At 47.0% G+C, this 25,450-nt stretch overlaps 1 protein-coding gene across 9 annotated transcripts in view; it reads left to right on the top strand.

Annotated features, from left to right (window-relative positions):
- Window positions 1–25,450, top strand: part of LOC127002195 (homeobox protein prospero-like) — a 233,811-nt gene that overhangs the window by 55,590 nt on the left and 152,771 nt on the right. For all 9 annotated transcript variants that reach the window (XM_050867885.1, XM_050867886.1, XM_050867887.1 and 6 more), the window contains exon 3: window positions 17,720–17,857. In XM_050867885.1, the coding sequence (XP_050723842.1) occupies window positions 17,720–17,857 (138 nt within the window). The remainder of the gene's footprint in view (window positions 1–17,719; window positions 17,858–25,450) is intronic.

Consider the following 25,450-nt stretch of genomic DNA (forward strand, 5'->3'; position numbering starts at 1 on the left):
GACCCGGAAAAGGATTGCCGTATAGAGGAAGGAATTGTTAGAATGCATTTCATTACCTTGGATAGACTGTGAAGTGTTGATATTCATTTTAATTAAGAGTTTATTCAGTTAGTTGTTACAAAGAGGAATCGAAACCTCTATGGATAATATGTAACAATGCAAGAGACAACCTGTGGACCGCAAAGCTCGTGGATAGAAAATTTCGCTTGGTTATTTACATTTCATTAGTATTTACTGGCATCAATAATACCCGTAGAAGGAGTGGGTGGTGGCTAAGTTAGGTTATTAATGAAAGCTGCCAGATTATAGTAAAGTAGTAGGGGAGTTAAGTTTTTTTTTAAGATGCAGCCAGCCAGTTGTTTTTCTCATTTAGTCTGCATCCATAAACGTTCCCTGTGGGTTAGGTCGGTCAGCCCCGAACATCTGCCCATCCCTAAGTACGATACTAAAACCAGCGGCTCAAGGTTCATGGCGCCGCTACCACCGAGGCGTAAGTAAGAGCAAGACTCGCGCAGGCAACAGGCAGGCACTTGACATCTTACCCTGGTCGGCTGGGGAGGGTGCAGTTAGTCAAGGAACAATATCCCACTCGAGGACGTAATAATATGAAACGCTGGACGAAAAAGTGGGTCATTTACTCTTTGGGACAGGCGTTTGGTGTCTTTAATCCTCGCTCAGTCCCCGTTCTATCGAGCTTGAGGGTGACCGATACTTTTCAGGCTTGTAAGGAACCGAAATTCAGGTATCACGTATATTAAGAACCTGTAGGATATGGCTGTGGTGTAATCTGCCGCTCAATTTTCTGTCACAATGCTTAGGTGAGGTCACGCTGCCCTGCCTAACACTTACAGGCTGAATATGACACACTGAATGTAAACTTGGGTCACTTACTCTTTGGGACAGTCGTGTGGTTTCTCCAGTCTTTGCTCATTCCCCATTCCTTCCCCTTCTGTCTCTCTCCGGCATATGACCACAGATGTTGCGCCGACTAAACGAAACTTTCCAACTTTTATTCCCCATTCCATCAAGCTTGAGGGTGACCGGCGCTTTTCAGACAGAGGACCACGAGACTACCCTACTTGCGGGGGGGGAAATAATACTCACAGGAAGGAAATATTCACATGCATTCCCGCGCTGTAAACTGACGTGTGTGATTTTCTGCATGACAGGCGGCTGACCAGGAGCCCTCAAAGCACCGCGGACCACTTTTCCTTCCTCCCCCTTCTTCCTCCCTTTCCTCCCCGGGGCTCTTCTCCTCCTCCTCCTGCCACGGGTCAGGTAGTGCTCGGGCGCCCCACATCCGGCCGTCTGCCTATCACTTTCATTTCTCTCACTGACAATAAAGATTTCCTCAAGGGTTTGGACGCCTATTTGCCTCGCCTAATGGGCCGTGGCGCACCTGGCAGTTTTTTTTTCATTCGGAGGTCCTTTTGAAGAGTGACGGGGGGGGGGAAGCAGGATCACAATAGCCTTTTTTTTTTGTGTCTCGTAATCTCTTTATCTCCTGGATCAGCGGATTATTATATGTACTGATTATCATCCACTTACTATTATTATTATTAATATTATTATTATTATTATTATTTGTTTACTTTACATTGAATTTGTGTTATTGATTTTTTTTATTGATTGCGATGGAGATAGAACGAAAGGAAAAATGAAGAGGAAGAAATGCGAAAGGGAAGAAAAGAAGGAAACAAAGAGGAAGGGAAGGAAAGTAGGAGAAGGGAAAGCAGGAAAGTAGGAAGGAAAAAGCAGGTGAACGAAAAACGAGAACGGGAAAATTACTACTACTACTACTACCACTACTACTATTACTACTACTTCTACTACCACTACTACTACTACTACTACTACTACTACTACTATCATAATAAGCATCAGCATCAATCACAAACAGGTTTCGTGGAAGGGTTCGTGGCCATAAACTCTTATAATGAACGTTTTCCCTTCTTTCCCCGAAGCCAGAGTTGTTATCGCGGCCTCGGCGATAAGACAGAGGGGCGGGACGGAGGTGGTGGTGGTGGTGAGGGGGAGGAGTGGGGGGTAGTGGTGGTGGTGGATGACGTAACCATTTTGGGGGGGTCGTGTGTGTGTATGTGTGTGTGTGTGTGTGTGTGAGATAGAGATTGATCGATTGATTGGTTGATTGAGAGAGAAAGATTCAATTGGGTCTTGTTCATTTTCTTTCTTTTTTTCTCGTAACGTTTCCAATAAGTTGTTTCCTATATTCTATCCTTGGCCTCCTCTAATTCATGTTTCCATCCCTAAATTCTCCCTTTCGGCCTTCTTTCCCTCGTCTTCCTTAAGGGCACACAACACCACGCGTCCAACAGCCCCGTCAGACTAGTGTTGTGCCCACCAAGTCCTGCACACGTTGCCTCAAGCCGCTGGACAAACGCAAGGGCGGGTGAGGGTGGCGCAGAAGAACTATTGACGAGTGTGTGTGTGGCAAGCCTCGCTCACACCCACTCCCCCGCGTCCAAATATTTGCCTAACCTATTCTTGAAGCTGTCCGGGGTACTGTTACTGTGCCTGACCCAGCGAAAGGGAGAACACTGGATATTGACTTGGTGTTATGTGTGTTTAGAAAGGTAGATGCATGGAGAGAGACAGACAGGTAGATAGACACATTCATAGAGAGAGAAGGACAAGCAGACAGAGAAAGAGGGAGACAGAGGCGGGTAGACAGGTAGACACACACATTTAAGCGAAAGACAGTGACAGAGAGAGAATGAAAAACACAAACCTCGACAAGCAGACAGGGACATAGAGACAGAGACAGAGACAGAAGAAGGCAGAAACAGAAGGAGAATCACAAACCCCGACAATCAGACAGGGACACAGAGAGACATAGAGACACAGAAAGACAGAAACAGGCAAGGAAACACAGACACAGAAGCAGAAACACAAAACCCTCAACAACCAACACTTAGGGGGAGCGCAAGAGTCCCCAAGAATATCCGCCAAGACTTCCAGCGAGTAGGAGTCGGAAGTGTATTCAGGTCACGCCCTTCAGGCCGCCACAGGAAGGGGAAGGGACAGGCCGCGCGGAGGACAAGCTTGAGCAGGACATGAGCCAAGATAAGGAGCCAGGGACCGGGTGAGGCGTGCGAGGGAGAGGGCGATAAGGCTGTTGACGAGGCACACAAAAAATACAGATACTAGATAAAGAAAAACCGTAATCGAGGAGGAGGAGGAGAGGTGAGAGAGGGCAATTGGAGGAAGCGGAAGAGCGAGTGTGTGAGGGACATAAAAGGGGATAGAAGGAACAGCTGTGAGGGAGGGAAAGGGAAATTAAAGTCCACGATAACGGTATAATGACGAAGAGAAAATAGAGATAATAGATACAAACAGAGGAACGAAAATGAATGAGAACCGGAAAATATGAAGAATGATAAGTGAGAAAAAAAAATAGGAACTTAGAATAGAAGAACGGAAATGAAGGAACGATGGAAATAAGAAATAATGAGGAAGAGGAAGATTGAATGACAAGTAAGAAAAAGAAAGAAAAACAGGAACTAAATAAAAATACAGATAAAAGATACAAATAGAAGAACAAAAATGAAGGAGCGATGAAAATAAGCAATAAATGAGGAAGTTGAAGAGTTAATGACAAGTAAATAAAAGAAAGAAAATAGGAACTAAATAACTAAATAAATAAATAAACGTACAAATAATAAAATAAAAAAACGAAACTGAAAGAAAAGGCGAAAATGGGGAGAAAAATAAATTGGAGTTGCATGAGAGAAGGAAGGGAAAGGGCGAGAAGGAGGAGGAGGAGGAGGAGGCATTCTGCGGACGGGAGGTAGAGGAAAAGAAGGAAGAAGAAGAGGAGGTGAAAGAGATAGGATACAGGAGAGAAGGAAGAGGAGGAGGAAAAGAGGTGTTAGTTTGACAGAGGTTGAGGAGGAGGAGGAGGAGGAAGAGGAAGGAAAGAGGCGAGAGGTAGAGAGAGAGAATGAGAAGGGGGATTGTGGGAGTGAGTTAAGGGTAGGGAGGGAGAGGGAGGGAGAGTGGGGAGAGTGTTTGGGCGCGTGGCGGATGGGAGATAAGAGGAGCAAACAGTCACCCCTTATCTCAAGCACCCGCCCTAGGAACCGTACTGGGCCTTACTGATAACAACCCTGATAACTCCCTCGCCCGCTGACAAGACACAGGGACTTATGGCATCACGGAGAATGGCTTTTGTTCCCCCTTGTCTCGCCCGGCCTCCTCCTCCTTGTTCGAAGACGTACCAGTGTGATAACCCGCGTACCATGGCGTGACTGGGGCTCCCTGGTACGCGGTTTAGCCTGGCTCTCGGTGTCACGTCCCCGCCTGGTTGTCCGCGGAGAAGCCACGTCACGGAACTCCCAGAAACGTAGAGTCATATTCTTAAACTTTTCAGCGCCCAAACACACATATTTGACAAGGCTTTCGTAGGAGTTGTGGGGACTTCCATGGGTAGTTTTCTGAGCAAGACCGCATAGAAGGAGAGAGGAAGCAGAAGAGGGAGGAGGAGAAAGGTATGGAAAGGGGGAGGAAAAGAGGAGAATGATAGAGAAAGGAGAAGTAAAGAAGAAGAACGATAAGGAGAGGAGGGAAGGGAAGAAGAAGGGCAAGGAGGGAGGAGGGTAAGGAAGGAAGAAGGAAAGGAAGAGAATGATAAAGAGAGAAGTAAAGGAGGAGAACGATAAGGAGAGGAGGGAAGGGAAGAAGGGCAAGGAGAGGAGGAGGGTACGGAAGGAAGAAGGAAAGGAAGAGAATGATAGAGAAAGAAGTAAAGGAGGAGAACGATAAGGAGAGGAGGGAAGGGAAGAAGAAGGAGAATGATAAAGAAAGAAAAAGTAAAGAAGAAAAAGTGTAAGGAGACAAGGGAAGGGAAGAAGAATGGTAAGGAGGGGAGGTGGAATGAGAAGGAGGGAGAAGGGGATAGGGAAGATAGGGGGAGGGAGAGACGAGGAGGGAGGGAAGGGAGGTTAGGGCGCTGCAACAGAGACAGAGGGAGGGCGTGACAAAGGCAGGGTGGAGAGAGCCAAGAGGTAAGGAGAGAGGGCCGGGGTGGGCGGGCGGTGGGCGGGGCGGGTCTGCTGGTGCCCCGTGTCAAGTGTCCTTCGCCACCTGCCCCGATACCACCCCCGTGTCACCCTCCTACCCCCCCTTCTTGGCACCTCCGGAACGCTTGACCTCTGCCCTGGCCCCTTGTGACCCTCCCTGACCTTGGCGTTTATCTTGTGACCTGTTTTGGGGGGATCGATTTCGAGGTCACTTATCGGTACGAGTATCACTGTAAACAATAATAACAACAACAACAACAACAATAGTCACAGCTCCCCTCCTGACCTCTCCATTGTTTATTTTCCCTTCTTCCACCTGTTGCTCCCCTCCTCCTCCTCCTCCTCCTCCTCCTCCTCCTCCTCCTCCTCCGCTTTCCCCTTCCCTTCCCTTCCACTTGGCTGTACTTTTTTTTCAGGGGAACCAGGAAACGTTTGATAAGTGTGTGTGTGTGTGTGTGTGTGTGTGTGTGTGTGTGTGTGTCAGTCAGTCAGTCAGTCCAGTCTTTCCTTCCTAAATCAGTCAGTCAGTCAATTACTCAGTCACTTAATCAATCAGTGGTAGTGAGATGATGATGATGATGATGATTATGAGGAGGAGGAGGAGGAGGAAAAGGAGGAAGAGGAGGAGGACAGTAGATGTGTTCATTCTATACCTGACTGATACGTGTTTCGCAGAGTTATGTTATGTAGCACTGCATGGCGTTGTGTGGGAAGCGTGTGGCCTAAAGTGGCTATGCAGAGAGATGAGAGGGGGGCGAGAGGGGCGGGAGTGGGCTGGGGGGGGCGGAGAATGCATAGCGGGGGGGGGCGGGGGGGATGGAGTGCATGGGAAAGGGAACACCTGACTATGGAAAATGCATGGGCGGTCATCACTAGGGGGTAGGGGGGGAGGGGTTAGAGGGGGGACCGTTTTATATTGCTATTGATTTGGACGAGTAGAATCACGCGGTATGCACTCTCGTCCCCTCTCATGCCCTTCCCTCCCTCTGTGTGTGTGTGTGTGTGTGTGTGTGTGTGTTCGGCCCGTCCGCTTTATGCATGTCACGTTAGTTGAATAATAGGAGAAAAACACGCTTATAAAACACCCCCTCGTATGCACAGCGCGCGAGGTAAATCTCTCCCCTCAAATGTGTGGATCTGAGAGTCGCATCCCAGCTTGTCGTACATACATAGCGTGGGTGGTTTGAGGTTTTGTGTTCGTCTTTTCGTGTTTTGTGTAGTTTCCCCTTCCTCTCTCTCTCTCTCTTATTGCTTCTCTCTCTATCTTATTTCTTACTCCTACTCTTCCTCCTCTTTCTTCTCTTCTCTTCCCTTCTTAGTTGTTTCCCTCTTTCGTCCCTCACTCTCTTTCCTTACGATCAGCTGTTTCCCCTCTTTTTCCCTTCCCTTCCTTCCTTCCTTCCTTCCTTCTCTTCCTACTCTCTCGTTTCCCTCACTCTCCTTCCTTACGATCAGCTGTTTCCCCTCCCTTCCTTCCTTCCTTCCTTCCTCCCTTGTCTTCCTACTCTCTTGTTTTCCTCCCTTCCTCTTTTCCTCCGTTGCCTTTCTCTCTTATTCCCCTTCTTTTCCTCTCTTCCCCTTCCCTTCTTTCCCCTTCCTTCCTACTCTCTTCCCTTATTTTCCCTCTTCCTCTCCCCTTCCTTCTTTCTTCCTCTCTTGCTTCCCATATTTCCTCATTTCCTCCCTTCCTCTCCCTTTCCCTCCCTCTCTAACTCCTCTCCCCTCATCCAGTTTCTCCCCTCTTCTCTCTCCCCTCTAACCTCTTCCTTCCTCCCCTCCCTTCCTCACTTCTTATCTGTTTCCTCCCTCCATTACCCTCCCCTCTCTTCTCCCTTTCTCTCTTCTTTCTCCCCTTCCAATATCTCTTTCCTCTTCTCCTTTATCCTCCCCTCAACTACTTCCTTCCCTTCCTTATACTTTCCTCTCCCTTATCCTTTCCTCCCCTTCCCTCCCTTTTTCCTCCTACCTCCTCTCCCCTTTCCTCCCCTTCCTTATAACCCTCCTCATGTCCTCTCCCCTCAGCTCTTTCCTCCCCTTTTCCTCCCCTATCTTCTTCCCCTTCCCTCCTCCTCCTCCTCCTCCTCTCCCTTCGTCTGTAAGAGATCATTCGGGTCAGGCAGTATCGCGTAACACAGGCGAGGGGCGTAGATAAGGGGAGGAGGAGGAGGAGAAGGAGGAGGAAGAGGAGGAGGAGGAGGAGGAGGAGGAAGAGGGAGGAAGAATAAACACTAGATTTGATTACAGAGAGAAAAATGTGATAAAGTGGTTAGAGAGAGAGAGAGAGAGAGAGAGAGAGAGAGAGAGAGAGAGAGAGAGAGAGAGAGAGAAACACACATACAGACAGACAGAAAAAGTAACCTAAGACCCAAGACCCGAATAGAAAAAAAGGAAAACTGAGAAGAGGCAAAAGGAGGAGGAGGAGGAGGAGGAGGAGGAGGAGGAGGTTATGACTAGTAATGAGAGGTGGAATGTAACTTGAAACCGAACACGTGGAGAGGAAGAGAAGAGAAGAGAAGAAGAAGAAGAAGAAGAAGAAGAAGAAGAAGAAGAGAAGGAGAGGAGAAACAGAAGACCACGGCAAAGATACACACACACACACACACACACACACACACACACACACACACACACACACACACACACACACACGAAGGCATAACACAATGGGCCAAATGACACGTGAATGGCCCTCCCTCCTCCTCCTCCTCCTCCTCCTCCTCCTCCCCATTAGTCCACTGCGGTCACTGTGCTGAATGGGTGCATGGGAAGAGTGTAAAGAATGAGTAAATATTCAAGAAGTGATGGGGAGAAATTTGAGATTGATGGGAAGGAAAGGGGAGAAGAGAGAGGGGGAGGGGAAGTATGGGTGTGAGTGTATGGGGTATGGTGTGTATGGGAGGGGTATGGTGAGTGTGTGAGGGATATGATTGTGATGGGGAAAGGGTATGGTTGAGTGTATTTGGTATGATTGAGTTGGGGGTATGTGTATGGTTGTGAGTGTAAGGCTTATTATGTGATGGGGAAAGGGAATGGTTAAAAGTGTATGGGGTATGGTGTGTGTGTGGGTATGGTTGTGTGGGGGGTATATGTATGGTTGTGTGTGTATGGGGTATGGTTGTGTGTGGGGGTATATGTATGGTTGTGAGAGTAAGGGGCTCATATTGTGTGATGGGGCAAGGGAATGGTTGAAACTGTATGGGGTATGGTTAAGTGTGTGTGGGGGGTATGGGTGTGTGGAGGGGGTATCTGTATGGCTATGTGTGTATGGGGTATGGTTGAGTTAGGGGGGAAGGAACACGTAGGTCAAGATATCACCCTATGCCAGTCCGTCAGTCAGTCAGGGTTTCCTTAGAGCACCAAAAAAGGTCTACTAAGGAATGTAATATCGCAAGCCTTGTCCTGATTCTTCCTCGCTGCCCTTTTGGTTCACGTCACGTCTCAGTCTTGTTGCCTTGAGATAGAGAGAGAGAGAGAGAGAGAGAGAGAGAGAGAGAGAGAGAGAGAGAGAGAGAGAGAGAGACTATGGGGCTAAGAGGATCAAAGTCGACCAAAGTGGGGCAGGAAGGAGACTCGACCATAGAACCAAGATCGACCGAAGAGAGAGAGAGAGAGAGAGAGAGAGAGAGAGAGAGTATTCAAGTTATCATCATCTTATCTCTTTGACTCCCTCATTCACCTCTTCTCTCTCTATCTCTCTCCTTCTAATGGTTCTTCCTTATGTCTGTCTGTCTATCTATCTATCTATCTATCTATGTCTATCTGTATCTGCTTCTATTCCTTCCTTTCTTTTTTCCAGCTTACTTCCTTACTTCTTATCTACCTTTTTTTTTATTATTATTATTATTATTTTTTTTTATCCTCACCCTCTCTCCCTTCGCCCTTATCTCCCTTCCTTCCCAGCATCTCCCAAGCATCTCTCTACCCTCCAGCATCCTCTCTCTCTCTCTGTCTGTCCCTCTTCTTCCTCCTCCTCCTCCTCAACCACTGTCTCTATTTCCACCCTCTCTCCCTTCACCCATATCACACTTCTACCCTCCCTTCTTCCCTTCCTTCCTTCCTTCCTTCCTTCCTTCCTTCCTTCCTTTCCTTACTTACCCAGCATCTCTATCTTCCAGCATCCTCTCTCTGCCCCTCTTCAACTCAACCTCCTTCTCCTCCTCCTCCTCAACCTCTCTCCCTCCCTGCACTCATAACCCTTCTGCCCTCCCTTCTTCCTTCCCTTTCTTCCTTCCTTCCCTTCCTTATCCAGCATCTCTATCTTCCAGCATCCTCTCTCTGCCACTCTTCAGCTCTACCTGCTTCTCCTCCTCCTCAACCTCTCTCTCTCTATCCTCACCCTCATCTCCCTGCACCCATAACACTTCTCCCTTCCCTTCCTTCCTTCCCTTCCTTCCTTACCAAGCATCTCTATCTTCCAGCATCCTCTCTCTGCCCTTCCTCAACTCTACCTCCTTCTTTTACCCTGTGATGTCGTTGATAGTACAACAGTTACGGCCTTCAAGAATAGATTAGACAAGTATTTTGAATCCAACCAGCAACTAAGATATTACTCATTGTCGTAATAACGTTAAGTTCTTTCGAATACTGGTGTCCTTGTCCGCTTTTATCGCCCGGTTAGTGGTAGTAGTAATGGTAGTTCTTTCCTCTTTCCTACATAATTTCCATGCAGTTTTTCCATGCTGCATGGTTCTTTTTCCTTTCCTGCCAGCTTTGGCTGGAGGGATGGGGGGGTGGGGAGGAGCCTTCGCCTTTGCTGTCCTTCATCTTCCACCTTTGATTAGATAGTTAGTGTAGCTTGTCACTGTGACCGGACAGATGACCGACGGACATTTGGCCGACCTGACATTTGGCCGACAGACATTTGGCCGAACGGACACTTGGCCGACAGACATTTGGCCGAAGAGAATTGGATAAAAATTGTACGTGACAAAAGTTTAAATGATATCAATTGTAACGAAATTTGTTAAACAGCCTCGTAAGGACCAGCAGGTCTGCTGTTGTTTGTTCTTCCTTTGTGTTACCTTGTGTTCTCATCCTCCTCCTCAACCTCTCTCTCTCTACCTTCACCCTCATCTCCCTTCCTTCCCTTCCCAGCATCTCTCTAGCCTCCAGCGTCCTTCATCTTCACCCTCACCTCTACCTCCTTCTCCTCCTCCTCCTCCTCCTCCTCCTCCTCCTCCTCCTCGTCTCCCCTCCGCCGGACTCCACCATTGAGCGGCCTCGGGTTCTCGATTAATGTAATAGCCGGCCTCCTTAATCCTGCCTGAAGACCACTGACGCCCAGCCGACGGTGAGGCTCGGGCTTAATGTAAGACACGATTAGCTTAGAGAGGGAGGCGACCGGGGCGGGGGAGGGAAGGAGAGAGGGAGGGAGGGGGTGAGGGGTAGAAGGGTGAAGAGAGAGAGAGAGAGAGAGAGAGAGAGAGAGAGAGAGAGAGAGAGAGAGAGAGAGAGAGAAACGGACAGAAACCTACATGATACTAAATAGGTTAGGTTAGTTTAGGTCAGGTCAGAGAAGATGGCGTCACTATAAACACTTGCCTGCGCCATGACGGGCTGGGGCCAACTACCATCCAGGCCCCTCAAGAAAGCCTACTGGCGCTATAGGCGTTAACGTAAAAAAAAAAATAAAAAAAAATAAAAAAAAGTCAGGGTTTGGTTAGGTTAGGTTAAGTTAGGCAAGTCACTCTGGTATTCGTTCATTCTTTCCAACGTATCGAAAATTTCCCCTCTTTAAGAACTCCTATTATAAAGTCATCGGTAACAATACTACTACTAATAATAATAATAATGATAATAATAATAATAATAGGCGCGTACCTCCATCCCTGTATTATACCTCACGCATCATCAGCATCATCAGCATTAACAACACAAATGCTAACACTTTTCTTCCTCTCCGCCGAGACTCGTAAAGAACATAAGTAATTTCCGTATTGCAGCGCGGATGTTTGTCTCCTTTCCTTCCTCCCTCCCTCCCTTCCTCCCTCTCCCTCCTTTTTGTAGTCTTTCACATCCGTTTTCTTTATCTCTTTCTCTCCCTTTCTCCTCTTAATTAGTCTCCCTTTCTTCCCCCTTACCTTAGCTTACCCTGCCTTGCCTTACCTTACCTTACCTTGCCTTGCCTTACCTTACCTCACCTCACCTTACCTTACCTTACCTTACCTTATCTTACCTTACCTTACCTTATCTTACCTTACCTTACCTTACCTTGCCTTGCCTTGCCTTGCCTTGCCTTACCTCACTTTACCTTACCTTACCTTGCCTTACCTTACCTTACCTTACCTTACCTTACCTTGCCTTGCCTTGCCTTACCTCACCTTACCTTACCTTACCTTGCCTTGCCTTGCCTAACCTTACCTTACCTTACTTTACCTTACCTTACCTTACTTTGCCTTACCTTACCTTGCTTTACCTTACCTTGCCTTACCTTACCTCACCTTGCCTTGCCTTACCTTACCTTACCTACCTTTCCTCTCTGTCTGTCTCATCGTTATCTTCTGTCAATTTCTCTCCCTTACTATATACATCACTAATACTCTCTCTCTCTCTCTCTCTCTCTCTCTCTCTCTCTCTCTCTCTCTCTCTCTCTCATCGTCGACATATGGCTCCATTATCACCTTCCTTTTCTATGGCGGCGCGCGAGCCTCCTCTTTTTGTGCCGATGTCATCTCGCGTTCCCTTCCATGCTCTTTGTTTCTCTCTATGTACCTTTTTTGCGGCTCTTCCCGTGTTAATTGTTGCTGTGTCGGGCCGTATTATTCCCTGATCTGCCCTTGCCTTACCTCCTGTCGGGCTCTGTGTGTCTGTCTGTGTCCCTCTCTGTCTGTCCCTGCTGCGTCCGCCCGTGCCGTTGTCTCTGTGTCTGTCTATAGCTTTTGTTTCTTCTTTTTGTGTACGTGTGTGAGGGGTGTGGATGGCGCAGGGAACGTGGCCGAGGTATCATGTGTCCCTATAGCTGTGTGGGGGGTGGATGGAGGGGGTATGTGTGTGTGCGTGTGTGAGTGTGTGTACGTGTAATTACCAGAGGCGGCATTCACTCCATCCACACCAAAGCCTCTGAGAAGATAGTTTGCTTCACTCGCTTCATCTCAAGTCGCGGCGCTAAGCTTCTCCCGCGGCCTGGAGGGTGATGCTGCTGCTGCCCCGTCCCCTCCCCGCCCTGTCCCACCTCGCCCCGACCACCCCGCCCCTTTCTCGGACTGGCATTAAGCGCCGCCTTGGGTCTCTGGTAGCCGCGTCTTCCTCAGCAAAGAGAATCATCCGTCAGTGCGAGATTATACAAGGCCGTGGTAATGGAGAAGGTTGTAGTGGTGGTGGTGGTGGTGGTGGTTGTGGTTGAAGTGCTGTCTTTCTTGGGTCTCCGGTAGCCGCGTCTTCCCTAGCTAAGAGGAGTGTGAGGATGTACAAGGCGTGGTCACTATGGTAATGGGGGTTGTCGTGTTGACTGGTAGTGTTGGTATCGTTTCTGGTATAAGATAGTTGGTCAGTGAAATGCCTCTTTTGCTATGGACATTAATAAAAGTTTCCGTCAATGTGTGAGGATATTTGGTTCAATTGTATATCGAAGAAGATTTTGTGGTTGTTGCATGTATGTAAGAAAGTTGGTTATTTTTTTTACAGCAAAGGAGCTCTGATCTCCGTCCAAGGGCACAATGCATTCAAGCTAGAAATCGAGCTAATAGGGTACTGGGATTTATTTCAAGGAGCGTAAGCAACAGAAGCCCCAGTCCTCAAACTATATTTAGCATTAGTTAGACCTCATCTTGACTATGCGGTTCAGTTCTGGTCACCCTATAGAATGGATATCAAAATGTTAGAATCGGTGCAGAGGAGGATGACTAAGATGATTCAGGGGTTGAGAAACTTGCCATACGAGGAAAGACTCAAACAGTTAAACTTGCATTCTCTAGAGGCGGCGGGTGTGTGTGGAGACATGATCGAGGTTTATAAATGGATGAAGGGCTTTAATAAGGGAGACATTCATAAGGTTTTGTTGGTAAGAGAACCGGGTAGGACACGAAGTAACGGGTTTAAACTGGATAAATTCAGATTCAACAGGGACATAGGCAAAAATTGGTTTACTAATAGGGTGGTAGATGAGGGAATAATTTTAGCAGTCATGTGGTGAGTGCCAATACAATTGTCACATTCAAAAATAGACTAGATAAATTCATGGACAGCGATATTAGGTGGGATTAGATACACGGGAGCTTAGGGTCAAAGGAGCTGCCTCGTACAGGCCTACCGGCCTCTTGCAGACTCCTGCGTTCTTATGTTCTTATGTTCTTATGTTCACAAGGGCACAAAAAAAGGAGACTACAATAAAAAAAAGCCCGCTACTCGCTGCTCCTGTAAAGAATCCAGAGAGGTGGCCGAAAGAACAGTCAGTTACTCCCCTTCGCTATCGCCACTAAGTGAAGTTTCCGTTAGCGTGTGAATGTTGAGGTGGTCACGTGTGTATTGAAGAAGTTATTACCATTCCTTACGGACCGCATCATTTAATTATTAAGGCATATAAGTATTCATATATGTATTAGGAGACGCCTCTTCATCGTCGTCATTGATAAAATATTTACGTTTAAGAATATTCATGCAGTCTTGCGTGTGTTGGAGAAGACTTTGCTTTCCCCTGGACGCCAAATCATACAAGTGTTGGGGCCAGTTTTACAGTTCCCCATGATGGGTTAGTAAGCTTCCAAATACCAGAGCCTTCGAAATTTCCTTGTATAGTGTCTGGTGATTGTATTTAAGTTCACAAATTTGATGAAACTATACAGGAAAAGTCTTGTGTATTTAGTGTGGCATCGATGAAGTCACCATTTTGGATTAGATGGGATTCTATAGTTTGGTTCGGGCTGTTACGAAGACGCTGTGTTGGACTGTGAAATCGGCTCTTGGTGCTGAATGCCGCTCAGGAGATGCCCCTTGCTCGCAGCCACCGCCTCCGCTGCCCCAGACCACCGCCTCACTAGGATTTCCCGCCAACTCTCTTATTACAATTACAGAACGACGCCGCAATGTTGCCTCACCGCCCGAGGATCATTATTACCCCGCCCTGCTAGCCGTTCCCTCGCGTTCTTTGCTTGGCTTTTACGTGTGTTGCGTGATGCCTCTTCTGCCCCGGCTCAGCATCCCGGGCGTGACGAGGGCGTGGCGAGGGCGTGCCTGGCGGTGGCGTGGTGTGTGTCGGCGCGGCTTGGCATCTCGTGGTCAGGGTTTGAATCCCTCGAGAGGTCGCGGGCGTCTGACTGAATGCATTTTGTGATCTCTGTTTACGATTTGCATATGAATTGTCTCCATTTGTCCCTCGAGCTGAATATTCTCTTGTTGAGTGTTGGTACTTGGGACAGATTGTGTTTGTGAATCATAATAAGAACCATATGACCGCTGATGTTATTTTGCATTATTATTAAGGTACTTTTTGCGTCTTTCTGTAGCTCGTCACATAAGAATACTGTATAGTTTGTGTGCATGAGAGAGAGAGAGAGAGAGAGAGAGAGAGAGAGAGAGAGAACAACATAAATGAACAGAAAAGAAAAAGAAAAAGGAAAAGAAGAGGAAAAAAGAAAAAAAATTAAGAGAGAGAGAGAGAGAGAGAGAGAGAGAGAGAGAGAGAGAGAGAGAGAGAGAGAGAGAGAGAGAGAGACAGGAGGAGGGCAAGGACTAGCGGGAGGGAGAGAGGGAGGGAGGGAGAGAGGTAACCTGCATCTTCACCTTTTCGTTAGCCAGTCTCCAGATCCGTTCATCCAAGCCACCACGGAACTCTCACCTACTAGACCCGCCCCATCTTACCTTACGCCTCTGAACATGATCCACCTAATTAATCACCTCCCTCACGTCCCCTTCTACCTTGCAAGATGATCGGCTGAAGGGCGTATCTTAGAGGAAATTGAGGGAAGCCTTAGCGAGGGTGTGGGTGAACGAAGCCCAGAGGAAAGGTGCACGCCAGGTGGGCCAGCATCACGCTCCCCAGCACGCGGCGACGATGCCCTCGCCCGCACGCGCCCGACGTTGCCACCTCTACCTCCCACGCCCTGCCGAACACACGTCATCCATTCCCCTATTTCTACCATTTCTACCCATTTCCACGTGTTACCAAGGCCTTAATTCGCCTGTACGGATGGACGAGTGTACGGTGAAGGGTTTGGGTGTTGTGTGTAGCGTCTGGGAGTCGAATTGCAGCGTCGTGCGAAGATTGGGATCGGGCCGGGCGGGTCCTGGCGATCGGTTGGGTAGCGGAGCGTGGCGCGCCCAAGCCCTCCAGGCACGACGCCGCCCCAAGCGTACCCCGCCGGCCGCTACCTCCTCACTCTCTCTCCCCTAGCTCCCTCGCCTTACCTCCGTCCAACGTAACCTCCGCTCGCTTGTCTCCTTACCACCGCCTCCTCCTCCTCCTCCGCCCACTGATTCAATTGATCCATTTTCATCTTATTCTTCATTTTCTGTTAACTCGTCTCCTTGCCTCATCTCTCCACTCTTCTACCTCATCTCACTATCTGTATCTCTATATATCAACCCTCTTCCATACCTTATCATCTTCCTGTACCTCCTCATCTTCCCCCACTTCGTTTCCTCAAGCCAACCTCCTTCCTGTTTCTCCTCTAATTACCTTACTTCACGTCTATACAAATTCATATCTTGGCCTCATTTCACTCCTATACTTTCCTCATCTCAACACTTCGACTCCACATCCCAGCCTCCTCCACCTCCTCCACCCGTTCCTAACTGCTAAATCTCCGCCATACTCCACCTTCCTTCACCTTCCTACATCACGTCTATACAAATTCATATCTTGGCCTCATTTCACTCCTATACTTTCCTCATCTCAACACGTCGACTCCACATCCCAGCCTCCTCCACCTCCTTCACTCGTTCCTGGCTGCTAAATCTCCACCTTACTCCACCTTCCTTCACCTTCCTCCTCCACCATCTTTGCCTCTCAAATCCACCTCCACCTTACTTCACAACACGTCGACTCCACATCCCAGTCAACTCCACCTCCTTCACCCATACCTGACTGCTAAATCTCCACCTTACTCCACCTTCCTTCACCTTCCTCCTTCCCGACTCCACCATCCTTGCCTCTCGTATCCATCTCCACCTTACTTCACAACACGTCGACTCCACATCACAGGCTCCTCCACCTCCTTCACCCGTTCCTGACTGCTAAATCTCCACCTTACTCCACCTTCCTCCTTTCCGCCTCCTCCACCATCCTTACCTCTCAGATCCACCTCCACCTTACCTCACATCCACCATCTCTGCCGCAGCACCTAAACTTTCTTATTGTACTGAAAAAGAAGTAGATAAATAGAGTTTCATGTCACATATTAAAGACACAACGAGGCATATGAACTGGATTGTCTAACTTAGGTCTATTGATAAGGTTAAAGGAGGTTTTTAGAGCTCATAGAAGCGTGTGCCCCCTCAAGGTTCATCGGCCTGTGAGTGCATGAAATTAGAAGCACAAATAATGAGTCAGCTGATAAGTGTCCCCTTGCCTCATTGCGTCTCAGTGCAAACGATATGACTCTCTCTCTCTCTCTCTCTCTCTCTCTCTCTCTCTCTCTCTCTCTCGCTCTCGCTCTCGCACACACACACACACACACACACACACACACTCAAGGCCGTTCACTCCTCACCTCATGCAATATTGATCTTTTATGGTTCATGATTCACGTGATAAAGGATAAAGTCGGTCAATGCTGCTGCTGCCGTTCGTGGGCGAGAGAGAAATGCGAGCAAACTCTTTATTTAGGGTGTCGACAAATACAGACTGAGGTGAACTAGAACAGTGTATAAAATAAAAGTTGATTTGAATAGTGGAAAACGTGAAATTAGACAGTACTTATGAAAAAGATATCTTGAAACGGTATAATAAGTGTGTGTGTGTGTGTGTGTGTGTGTGTGTGTGTGTGTGTTGTCTGGGGCAGGCACACGCACACCCACACCGAAGGACTTGTGTTACGAGAAGGGACACACACACACACACACACACACACACACACACACACACACACACACACACACACACACACACACACACACACACACATATAAACACAAACACATGATACGGTTGTTGTTTTGTTGTTGTTGTTGTTGTTGTTGTTTAATCTCTAGTCGTAGTAATTATTGGTGTTGCAGTGCGTGTGTGTGTGTGTGTGTGTGTGTGTGTGTGTGTGTGTGTGTGTGTGTGTGTGTGTGACCCTCCCCTTCCTTATCGAATTACGGCAAACATTACTCTTCGCTTCCTCTTACCACACCTTCCTTTCCCCTCCTCCTCCTCCTCCTCCTCCTCGCCGCAACCTTCGTCACACTTCGTCACAACTGTCATTCCTGTCCTTGGAGTGTTGGCTTTTCCCTCACACACACACACACACACACACACACACACACACACACACACACACACACACACACACACACACACACGAGCTTCTACTTCTACTACTACTACTACTACTACTACTACAACCTATAATGATAATGTTAATAATAAAAACAATAATAATGACTCTCCTCTTCATTTGATCATCTGTACATTATTTCTTACTTCAGTCACTCCTACAGCCCTAGAAAATGATCTTTTATTGAGTTTTAATTAATGATACGGAGATGAGCGCTGAGGCCACGCGCATCTATAAACTTCCTATAACGTGACTTTCCTCCTTCAGATAGTCGGTTGTGGGACCCCGAGAGGAGCTTAGCGGCCTTCTGGAGAGCCAGTGTGCGGGAGGGAGCGTCACCCTACCAGCGGCCCCCTCACCCCTCCTTCGCGGCCGCCATGAACCACCACCTGCCGCCGGGCCAAGGTACGTGAGCCCTTACCTGTCTAGTCTCCCCTGTATTGTGGTGGGTGGTAGTCTTGAGCTTGATCTTGATGTGGGAGGGACGGGAGTGATAGTGGAAGGGGATGGAAAAAAATGGGGTTATTAGGTGAAGTGTGAAAGTATTGGGAAAGAAAGAGGTAGAGTTATAAATGGTAGTTGACCTGTTTAGTCTCCCCTGTTGTTGTGGGTGGGAGTCTTGAGCTTGATCTTGATGTGGGAGGGACGGAAGTGATAGTGGAAAGGGATGTGGAAGAATGGGGTTATTAGGTGAAGTGTGGAAGTAATGGGAAAGAAACTGATGGAGATATGAATGGCAGTTGGCACTCGTATATGTATTCCTTGATGCTCTTTTGTTTTACCGTGAAATGTATGACTTTAGGCTTAAGAGGCACTATAGGCGTTCATACATTATCCATTCCTACGTTTTTTCTTATAATTGGTACTCGTGTATGTATATTTTTCGGGTCTTTTTTAACGTTAAACCTTCTACGTCTTTAGATTTTAAGAGGCGAGGCACTCAACATCCTCCTCCGTACTGTATCGTAGTTGGCACCTTTGTTTGTTTGGTTTGGTTTGTTAGTGCCAGTGTGTTTTATATCGTTGGCACTCGTATATTCAGTGCTGGTATTTATAACGTGAAACCTATTACGTGTAGATTTAAGAGGCGAGGCACTCAACATCCTCCCCCGTGTTATTTCGTAGCTGGCACTCTTGTTTTTTGTTATTTGGTTTGTGAGTGCCAGTGACAGTGTGTTGTTTCATATAGTTGGTACTCAAAATATGCTAAAGACTGTGGCACTATTCCGTAACACGAGGCACTCAGCATCCTCCTCCGCCCTCTTTCGTTGTTAGCAGTTGGCACTCTCGTTTGTCAGTGCCTGTGTTAGTGTGTGCTGCGTCATATATTTGGCACTCGTATATACGCATTGTCTTGTTATAGGGAAATCTACTGCGTTTTTAGAGTTCAGAGGCGAGGCACTCAACATCCTCTTCCTCCGTGTTATTTCGTATCTGGCACTCTCGTTTGTAACTGGCACTCGTATACTCATTGTCTTGTTATAGGGAAATCTACTGCTTCTTTAGAGCTCAGAGGCGAGGCACTCAATATCCTCTTCCGTGGTGTTTCGTATCTGGCACTCTCGTTTGTCAGTGCCAGTATTAGTGCGTGCAGCAGCATCTAGTTGGCACTCGTATACTCATTGTCTTGTTATAGGGAAATGTACTGCGTCTTTAGAGTTCAGAGGCGAGGCACTCAATCAACATCCTCTTCTGCTTTGTTTCGTATCTGGCACTCTCGTTTGTCAGTGCCAGTGTTAGTGTGTGCAGCGCTTTCTATTTGGCACTCGTATATCATTGTTCGTCTTGTTATAAGGAAATCTACTGCGTCTTTAGAGTTCAGAGGCGAGGCACTCAATCAACATCCTCTTCTGCTTTGTTTCGTATCTGGCACTCTTGTTTGTCAGTGCCAGTGTTAGTGTGTGCAGCGCTTTCTATTTGGCACTCGTATATCATTGTTCGTCTTGTTATAAGGAAATCTACTGCGTCTTTAGAGTTCAGAGGCGAGGCACTCAATCAACATCCTCTTCTGCTTTGTTTCGTATCTGGCACTCTTGTTTGTCGGCGCCGGTGCTTGTTGCGTCATGTTCCTGGTGTAGCGAGAAGGCGTGCCGGCCCTCGAGGTTGAGTCATGTGAGTGCAGCTGGTGTCTTGAGATAATGAGGAGGGCGGAGCGATAGTGAGGCGTGAGTTTGGCACCCCGACCCTCCCTCCCTCACCCTGACTCACCCTTACCCTGTCTCCCTTACCCACTATCTCCCTCCCTCCTCTTCCTCTCTTGTTTTCTCCCATATGCTAACTACTCCTTCCATTGGCACCCTGACCCTCCCTATCTCCTTCACTCACCCTTCCTGTCTCCCTTACCTCCTATCTGCCTCCCTCTCTTCCTGTCTTCTTCCCTTCCTACATAGAGTCTTACTAACTCCTATTTCCTTCTCCTGTTCCCTTTTCTTTCCTCTCTCTCCCCTTCTTTATTGCCTTGCTCTCTCTTTCCTCCCATTCATATCTTCCTCCCTTATATCCTCCTTCCTCTTTTTCCTTCCCTTCCTTTAACTCCCTTCATCTTAACCCTCTCTTTCCCTTCTTCCATTTCCCCTTCCCTCTTCCAACCCCCTCCCTCTTAACCCACTCCTTCCCTTTCCCCTCCGCCCCATCCTCTTCCTCCTCCTCCTCTTCTTCCTCCTCGTCACGGTGCATCAGCTAACCGCACGAGGCCACCGCAGCTGATACTAGAAACCTAACAGCTCTGGGTTGCCTTGATACCTTATCGTTGTGGGTTTGGACAGCAGCGGGCCGCGTCGTGATCCTGATGGCTGGACCGAGCTTGCCTGGAGACAGTACTGGAGGCTCGCATGTACAAAAGATTGGGGCTCTCCTTACGATTATTTTCAAAGGCCATTGGAGAGATTAGTCGGATTCCCATGAGTGTTTCCCCGTCCATACCGTATAGGCCTTGTCGAACCATCACTAGGGAGATGAAAGCTATCCATGGAAATCCCAATAAGGACTGCAAGAGGCTTTTATAATTGATGTACTGAGGTGACGAAACGTTTGAGACACGATTATTTTCAAAGGGGATAGAGAACTCGGGTTGCCATAAGTGCTTTCCCGTTCATGGCACAGAAGTCTTGTCAAACCACCACTCGGGGGATGAAAGCTATCCATGGAAATTCCTATCAGTATTGCGAGAGCCTTTTATAATTGATGTACTGAGGTGACGAAACGTTTGAGACTCACGACTATTTTCAAAGGGGATAGAGAACTCGGGTTACCATAAGTGCTTTCCCGTCCATGTCGCGTAAACCTTGTCAAACCACCACTCTTACGTCTGTAGATTTAAGAGGCGAGGCACTCAACATCCTCTTCCTCCGTGTTATTTCGTAGCTGGCACTCTTCTTTTATGTTATTTGGTTTGTGAGTGCCAGTGTCAGTGTGTTGCTTCATATAGTTGGCACTCAAATATGCTAAAGACTGTGGCACTATTCCTTAACACGAGGCACTCAGCATTCTCCTCCACCCTCTTTCGTTGTTAGCAGTTGGCACTCTCGTTTGTCAGTGCCAGTGTTAGTGTGTGCAGCGTCATCTAGTTGGCACTCGTATACTCATTGTCTTGTTATAGGGAAATCTACTGCGTCTTTTGATTTCAGAGGCGAGGCACCCAACATCCTCTTCCGCCTGGCACTCTTGAAAACTATAAATCCCTAGAAGCACTACGAGAGGCTTTTGTAACTGATGTATTTATTTATCCTTACTATTAAGCTTAAGTCTCTCTTGAAGGATAATTTTTTTTGTTATAATATAATTTTCTTCGTGTTTTCGAGACGTCTATGTTATTCGTTTATATATTAATTAGTTTGTCAGGCTCCATTAAGCTTAAAAGTCTACTCGGGATATGTTTTGTTGTTTTCTTATATTCTTTTTTTTTTTTTTTTTTTTTTTTATTTTTTTTTTTTTTATATGACATTTCCTCTTCGCTTTTCGAGACGCCATTTGTATCTTTATTAATTTGTTTCTTCATCAAGTTTCATTAAGCTCAAAACTCTACTTAAACTCCTTTCGTTCACTCTCATCTCTTTTTCTGTTAGTGTCATTTTTTCTTCGTTTTTCGAGGCGTCATTTGTGTCTGTTCATTAATTTGTTTCTTCATCAAGTTTCATCAAGCTCAAAACTCTACTTAAACTCCTTTCGTTCACTCTCATCCCTTTTTCTGCTAGTGTCATTTTTTCTTCGTTTTTCGAGACGCCATTTGTATTTGTTAGTTAATTAGTTTCTTTATCAGGCCCGTCCCCACTTCCTTCCTTCCCCCTCTTACCATTGACGTCAAAGCTTTCTTCCCTCCAATCCGACTGTCATATGTTTCTTGTCCTATCGGCGACACTTCCGCCCACGGCCCTCCTGCCTCGTATCGCTGTTTGCCATTCCTCTCCACTCTCCAGGATTTTCGCTCCTCTCTTTTTCTCATTGCTTATTTTTCCGTTATTTTCTTCCTGTCCTCGCATCTTTAAGTCTTTGGGCGCGTATTCTTAGATGCTTTCGGCTCTCACAATCACTTTTCCCAATGGCCACGGTGGAGGTTAGTCGGGTTCTCGTGTGTGTTCCTTTCACGTTCATGGTGCAGCAGAAGCCTCCTTGTCAGACTATCGCTAGGCTCGTAAAACTACCCTCGGAAATACCCACTCACAAACCCTGCGAAAGCCTTAACAAATGTGGGTGTGTAAGCTCCGAAATGTTTGAGGATATGGACCTTTGCTATTCACACGGGGAATCGTCATGCACCGGAAAGAACAGTAGATTCCAATTAGATCAATGAGGTCATGTTATCGAATACTATCCTCACCGATCGAGGGTTTGAAGTTGATTTCCAGGAACGTTCATGTATACTTTCCCCATTTCAGGACACCTCTCCTCCCGAAATTGACCTCTCTCTTTGGACACCCCTTTGACCTCTGTTCGGGAGCAGTGAGTCGCGGGCTTTTTTTATTTTTTTTATTTACGCCCTTGAACTGTCTCCTTAGCTGTAAAAAAAAAATTAGTCAAGTGTTTTAACTTACTAAGGACCGTATTACTAAACATTCCGTCGCCAAAGTTCACCTATTTGGCAAGGCTTTCGTAGGAGTTTTGGGCATTTCCAGAAGTAGTTTTATGAGCCTGGTGGTAGTCTGACCCTTCTTCTGTACCATGGACCTAAAGAACCACTCATTAGAACTCGATTGATTCCCTCTTTAACCTTTAGAAATAGTTAATATGAGGAGCGAAAGCGTTATAATACCAGACTTACTCTCCACTAACCTTACCTGATGTAACTTACTCTAGCGTGACCCAACCTCTCTAGGCAGCCAAGACTTCAATATTACTGTTTTATATACATTTCTCGCATGGAACCTACTACGTCTTTGGATTTTAAGAGGCGAGGCACTCAACATCCTCTTCCTTACTGTACCGTAGAGATTGTAAGAGGCGAGGCACTCAACATCCTCTTCCGTATACTGTACCGTAGAGATTTTAAGAGGCGAGGCACTCAACATCCTCTTCCGTACCGTACCGTAGAGATTTTAAGAGGCGAGGCACTCAACATCCTCTTCCGTACCGTACCGTAGAGATTTTAAGAGGCGAGGCACTCAACATCCTCTTCCGTACCGTACCGTAGAGATTTTAAGAGGCGAGGCACTCAACATCCTCTTCCGTACCGTACCGTAGAGATTTTAAGAGGCGAGGCACTCAACATCCTCTTCCGTACCGTACCGTAGAGATTTTAAGAGGCGAGGCACTCAACATCCTCTTCCGTACCGTACCGTAGAGATTGTAAGAGGCGAGGCACTCAACATCCTCTTCCGTACCGTACCGTAGAGATTGTAAGAGGCGAGGCACTCAACATCCTCTTCCGTACCGTACCGTAGAGATTGTAAGAGGCGAGGCACTCAAAATCCTCTTCCGTAAACTGGACCGTAGAGAGTTTAAGAGGCGAGGCACTCAACATCCTCTTCCGTACCGTACCGTAGAGATTTTAAGAGGCGAGGCACTCAACATCCTCTTCCGTACCGTACCGTAGAGATTGTAAGAGGCGAGGCACTCAACATCCTCTTCCGTACCGTACCGTAGAGATTGTAAGAGGCGAGGCACTCAACATCCTCTTCCGTACCGTACCGTAGAGATTTTAAGAGGCGAGGCACTCAACATCCTCTTCCTTACTGTAGCGTAGAGAGTTTAAGAGGCGAGGCACTGAACATCCTCTTCCGTACCGTACCGTAGAGATTTTAAGAGGCGAGGCACTGAACATCCTCTTCCGTACCGTACCGTAGAGATTTTAAGAGGCGAGGCACTGAACATCCTCTTCCGTACCGTACCGTAGAGATTTTAAGAGGCGAGGCACTCAACACCCTCTTCCGTACCGTACCGTAGCTGGCACTCCTGTTTGCATCGCTTCCTCGTCTCACAGAAGCTCCCCGAGAGTTCGTGCTGATCATGTGGTGGGCCAGAGTGATTAGTTGATCGCTAGGCCACTTGTGAGTCAGGTTTAGCATCAATATGTGTATCTGTAAGGCTAATGACCACGGCTGAGGAACGCCACAAAGCTAATATAGTGAAAAGATAGATAAAAATATATTCGCCTCTGTTTTTGTTGTCATTTGTACTCATGTTTTGTTGTCATCAAGACGAGTATTTATTTTATTATTGTTGTCTTTGGGCGGCTGATTAGAAGCACCGAGTTTATCGCATGTAAACAGGCCAACACTCCTGACGAGACTATTGTGAGCCGTTGCGTCAGGGGCGAGCGAGGGCACTAGACTCCTGCGACGAAGGGGCAGTACAAGGGAGGAAGAGGAAAGGACATGAGTATAGGTGTTTGCTATGACGCAGGACTTGTTTACCTGACTTAACTTAGCCTAACCTAGCCTTAACTAACTGAACCTAACCTAACCTAGCCTTACCTAACCTAACCTAACCTAACCTAGCCTTACCTAACCTAACCTAGCCTTACCTAACCTAGCCTTACCTAACCTAGCCTTACCTAACCTAACCTAACCTAACCTAGCCTTACCTAACCTAGCCTTACCTAACCTAACCTAACCTAGCCTAACCTAACCTAGCCTAGCCTAGCCTAGCCTTACCTAACCTAGCCTTACCTAACCTAACCTAACCTAGCCTTACCTAACCTAACCTAACCTAACCTAACCTAACCTAGCCTTACCTAACCTAACCTAGCCTTACCTAACCTAGCCTTACCTAACCTAACCTAGCCTTACCTAACCTAGCCTTACCTAACCTAACCTCGCCTTACCTAACCTAAGCCTTATTTAACTTTACCAAACCTTCATCCTGCTTCGCTATTATTTCCACTGTCTTTTTTTTTTTTCTCTCTCTCACAAACACATACAAACAGACAAACACACGAGGAATGAACGAAACAAACACGTAAAAAACAGATACCAGAGTGCATCGCATAGGCGGTAAAAAAAAAAAAAAAAAAAAAAAAAAAAAAAAAAAAATTACCTTAGTCACGAGGGTACTAATCCCCACGACGAAGGGACAGTATAAGGAAGGAAGAGGAAAGGACATAAGTATAGGTATTTGCTATGACATAACGACTTAAAACACAGGATTTGTACATCGAATAGGCGGCGAGGAAGTAAGAAAAAGGATCATTGCGTCAGTGCGTACAAAGGTATTTCATGTTAAAGGAGGGTAAGAAGAGGTAGATTCCAGAGTTTATAGACGAAAGAAAAAACATGCCGATAGATCCGTACAAAGTAGCTTAAAGGGGGATGAAAAAGGAGGATTCAGTGTTCAAAGAGTCTCTCAATCGGAAATCTACGTCGTTGATCCTACAAAGCAATTCCGTGTGTCAGGAGGATTAAGGAGGAATAGATTCTGTATCCAGGACTTTGTGGGCGAGAAATCTATGTTGGTTGAATATGGAATCTTTACAGAGTGAGAAAAAGAAGATGGACTTAGCTTCCCGGTCTTGTGTGAAGGATGGAATCTGAACGCTTATGATATTGTGTGAAGCGATTCCGTATT

Source organism: Eriocheir sinensis, chromosome 22 (assembly GCF_024679095.1).
Source record: "Eriocheir sinensis breed Jianghai 21 chromosome 22, ASM2467909v1, whole genome shotgun sequence".
NCBI classification, from domain to species: domain Eukaryota; kingdom Metazoa; phylum Arthropoda; class Malacostraca; order Decapoda; family Varunidae; genus Eriocheir; species Eriocheir sinensis.